Source organism: Zootoca vivipara, chromosome 16 (genome assembly GCF_963506605.1).
Source record: "Zootoca vivipara chromosome 16, rZooViv1.1, whole genome shotgun sequence".
NCBI lineage: Eukaryota > Metazoa > Chordata > Lepidosauria > Squamata > Lacertidae > Zootoca > Zootoca vivipara.
This window is the reverse complement of record NC_083291.1, coordinates 15866512-15870673: the sequence shown is the minus strand read 5'-3', so window position 1 is coordinate 15870673 and position 4162 is coordinate 15866512. Positions and strand designations below refer to the sequence as shown.

The following is a 4162-nucleotide window of genomic DNA, read 5'->3' as shown; positions in this document are numbered from 1 at the left end:
CCTCCCATGCTTGAAGGATATGTTTCTTGGCAGCTATAAGGACTTGCAAAATCCACTTTTGTTGCCCTGCCACTAGTCCCCATACCATGTAGGTATAATTTTAAAGTAAACAAATATAAAGGATTTTCCCATTTCGAAATAAATGTGGATAATAACTGAGTCATTCCGTATGGTGGGCAAGGCAGAGTGGCCTTCTAAATGTTGCTAGACTCCAACTCCCAGCACAACCCCAACCAGCATAGCCAATGCTCAGGGATGATGGGAGTTGTAGACCAATATCACATGGCTTCCCCCATCCCTACCTTAAGATATAGCTTTAGCAGAACAAGTGACATCAGAAGTCAATACTGTATATGAGACTAAATTGCCTGACAGAGTTGCATTTTATTTTAGTTTGAAAAAGCATTGTAAATGTGCAAGAGATGGCACAATTTCAGTTCGGATCAGTTTTATTGTTGAATCCATCAAGGTTATCACATAAAATAAAATAAAACCAAAATAGCACATTTCTTCATAATTAGATCCTGTGTCAATTTTTGATTAAGGGACAGTTTTCTCAGTGACCTTCTCCTTTTTTGATTGCCTGAGCTTGTCTTTTTCTCTTTATTCATTAGATTATGGCATCATCCAGTGAAGAGCTTACTTCTGACAACAGCTTTTCATCTGTGAATGGCTCAGGGAATGAGAACAGTGCCCAAGGAACAGATGGACCTTCTGACTCAAGGTGTCCTATCTGCCTGGAAAGAATAAGGAACGTGGCCTTCTTAAATCCCTGTTTCCATAGATTCTGTTTTGTTTGCATCCTGGAGTGGTCGGAAAGGAAAGCAGAATGCCCACTCTGTAAGCAACATTTCCACTCTTTTTTTCACAACATAAATTCTGACACTGACTTTGAAGAGTACATTATTCCCTTTGAAAATGCATCCTATGGCCTGTGTGGGGAGAGGTCAACAATTGACCAACGACCTGAGTCACTGTCAGACAATGGGATCTTGTATGAAGGATACTCTGAAGGTAGGATGAGAACACTTGATGAGCTGATGAGACAGCTTGGAATAAGGAGGTCATCCCATCCAGGAGGCATATCCCTTGGGCAAATTCGAGAGCAGGTGACAATTAAGTTCAGGAGGGGCCTTTATCGATCTGGGGCACGCGTCAGGAATGTCCAGAGTGGAGGTTTTTATAGGGATATATCAGCTGATTTTTTCCACAGGAACCCTGTCCGTCTTAACAGGTTGGTTCCCTGGTTGAAGCGTGAACTAAGAGTGCTCTGCGGTACACATGCATCCTTGATCAACAACATACAGCATATCATATTGAACAACATAACTATCTTTGATCTGGACAGCCAAGCATTTGCTGACATTGTGCAGCCTCATTTACTCCACTACACCAATCATTTCTTGCATGAATTCATCAATTTTGCTCGCTCCCCTTTCAACATTAAGGCCTATGACTGGAGAGCCACTTATGACATTCCCTTTCCAATCCATGATGATGGGTTCCAGTCCAATTCATCATTTACTACATCATCTTCAGAAGAAGAGGAGGAGGAGGAGGAAACGGAAGACTCTGATGAGAATGAGGGGGAAGATAGAGAATCAGTGACAAGTAATGAGGAAGGAACTTGGGATGACGAAATACAAGGAGCAACCAGTTCCAGTTCCAGCCAGACTCTGGATGAGTTTTTTCTTCCTTTTGGGTCCTCAGATGGAGCACTTGTAAGAAGTCAGGACAACATGCACGTATTTTTCCAAGCTGATGCACATTTAGGGTCACACAATAGGCACTGCCCATTACACGAACGTGTCCTCAACGAGATAGAAGAGAGTATGCCAATGCTATGCAAGGCCATCCCCAACTGTATGGAGAGTGCACACCAAACTATAGATGATATTGATGATGAAGAAGAAGAGCCAGTAAACAAGCATAATGCCCTAAACAGTCATAGCTTTGGTGGCAGCACTCATAGTGGAAGTACAGCTATCTCTAATGTTGGCCAGACTGCAAGCAGTAATCGAGTGTTTGATGCTTTGCAGGTTTCATCTCAAGAGCAAGAAACAGATAGCATGGATCAGACATCACCGCAACAAAAGGACATGGTAAGCACCAAGCTGATCCATCACAAAGGAGAGGAGATCATTGTTATTGAGGTGCTTCAACCCAAAGCAGAAGACATTTTGGTTATCGAGCACATAGAGTTGAAAACAAGAGAAACAAATGACACTGGTCAGATGGCATGGCAAGATGAAGAAAAGGGTAGCTCTACAGAACTGCACTCCTCTGCAGAAGACACACCAAGTGGTTCTGATACCAAGAGGAAGGGTGGATTTTTTTCATTTATCAGAAGACCTTGATTTACACATCAGGAAAATCAGTCCAATAACCCACAAGGGAACTAGTTAAGTTGTTCTTTTAATGGGGTTATACATGTTATGCTCAAACCAATAAATGCGTATATATGAAAAAAAATGAGTTGAATGAATGATAAAAGAAATCTGGTGTTGAGTCTGAAGCAAAACACTGATAACCAAAATACTTACCGGTACCTAAACAATTACAGGAGACAATGTATAGGGAGCAAAAAAAGAATGATGAATAGAAATTTGACAGGATCTTCATTACTGTAATTAGTTATTTGTTTTATTAGAGAGTGGAGCTACTACTCTGCACAAGCAAATAATTTTGAGGGACAGCAGAGGACAGTTATTTTGGGGTGAATTATGAACCCCGCATAAACATTTTCTATTAAATCACTGTATACATGTTTTTTATAAAACAACAACAACAACAACAACAACAACAACAACAACAACAACTTATTTCTACCCCGACCATCTGGCTGGGCCTCCCCAGCTACTCTGGGCGGCTTCCAACAGAAGGTTAAAAACACATTAAAGCACCAGTCATTAAAAACTTCCCTTCTAAAAGTCTGGTAGTTGTTGTTCTCTTTGACATCTGATGGGAGGGCATTCCACAGGATGGGCGCTACTACTGAGAAGGCCCTCTGCCTGGTTCCCTGTAACTTTGCTTTTTGCAGTGGAGGGAATCAAGACTATTACTCCCCCTCTGTTTTGTGTGGGTTCATCAGAAACTACACTGGACAGGAACAATCTACCCTGCACAACCTTGTAGGGTGTAGAAGACATGATGTCCTTCAGATGCAGTTCCCATCAGTCCCAGCCAGCATGGCCAATGGTCAAGAATGATGGGAGTTGTAGTCCACCACCACACTGGCTACCCTTAATTTAGTAAAACCTGGCATGGACCAGTGTTTGAATACTGGCAGGCTCCTTTTGCATTTGTGGCTCTTTTAAAGGTTGGCCTAAATGTTCCTTAAACAGGGTTGTGTTATTGCCCCAACTCTATTCATTATTTTCATTGCCATGATCCTACACTTTGTCAAAGGGAAACTCCCCACTGGGGTCAAAATCATATATCGAACAGATGGAAAGCTCTTCAGTCTGAGGAGGCTGAAAGCAAAGAGTAAGGTTACCGTAACTTCCGTCATAGAGCATCAGTATGTTGATGACAATGTAGTGTGTGCACGCTCAGAGGATGACCTCCAAACCATCCGAAATATCTTTGCAGAAGCTTACGAAAAGCTTGGCCTGTCGCTCAACATCCAAAAAACCAAAGTGCTGTACCAACAAGCACAAAATAACCCCTCTGCAGTGCCACAAATCCAACTCAATGGTGTAACGTTGGAAAATGTCAATCACTTCTCCTACCTAGGTCAAATCCAGCATCCCCTGATCTCTGCGAGTGCGGCTTTCTTCCGATTGAAGTGCAGGGTGTTTGAGGACCGGGACATTTGCAGGGAAACAAAAATGCTTGTTTACAAAGCTATTGTACTACCAACCTTACTGTATGCTTATGAAACATGGACCACTTACAAACGCCATCTCCAACTCCTCGAAAGATTCCATCAACAGTGTCTCCGAAAAATCTTACACATCAGTTGGGAAGACAGGTGAACAAATATCAGTGTACTGGATGAAGCAAAGATCACCAGTGTTGAAGCAATGATTCTTCAACATCCACTTCGTTGGACTGGTCGTGTTGTGCGGATGCCTGATTATCGTCTTCCAAAGCAATTGCTCTATTCCGAACTTTAAAATGGAAAGCGTAATGCTGGTGGTCAACAAAATAGGTTTAAAGA

At 42.2% G+C, this 4162-nt stretch overlaps 1 protein-coding gene across 1 annotated transcript; it reads left to right on the top strand.

Annotated features, from left to right (window-relative positions):
- The first annotated feature begins 617 nt into the window (after positions 1 to 617).
- LOC118097663 (E3 ubiquitin-protein ligase Topors-like) lies at positions 618 to 2357 on the top strand. Its single transcript, XM_035140770.2, has one exon. It carries the CDS (start codon positions 618 to 620, stop codon positions 2355 to 2357), a length of 1740 nt encoding a protein of 579 aa, XP_034996661.1.
- The last annotated feature ends 1805 nt before the right edge of the window (positions 2358 to 4162 follow it).

Excerpts from the sequence above, each read along its gene's own strand:
- LOC118097663 (XM_035140770.2), top strand. The coding sequence starts at position 618 with ATGGCATCATCCAGTGAAGAGCTTACTTCTGACAACAGCTTTTCATCT.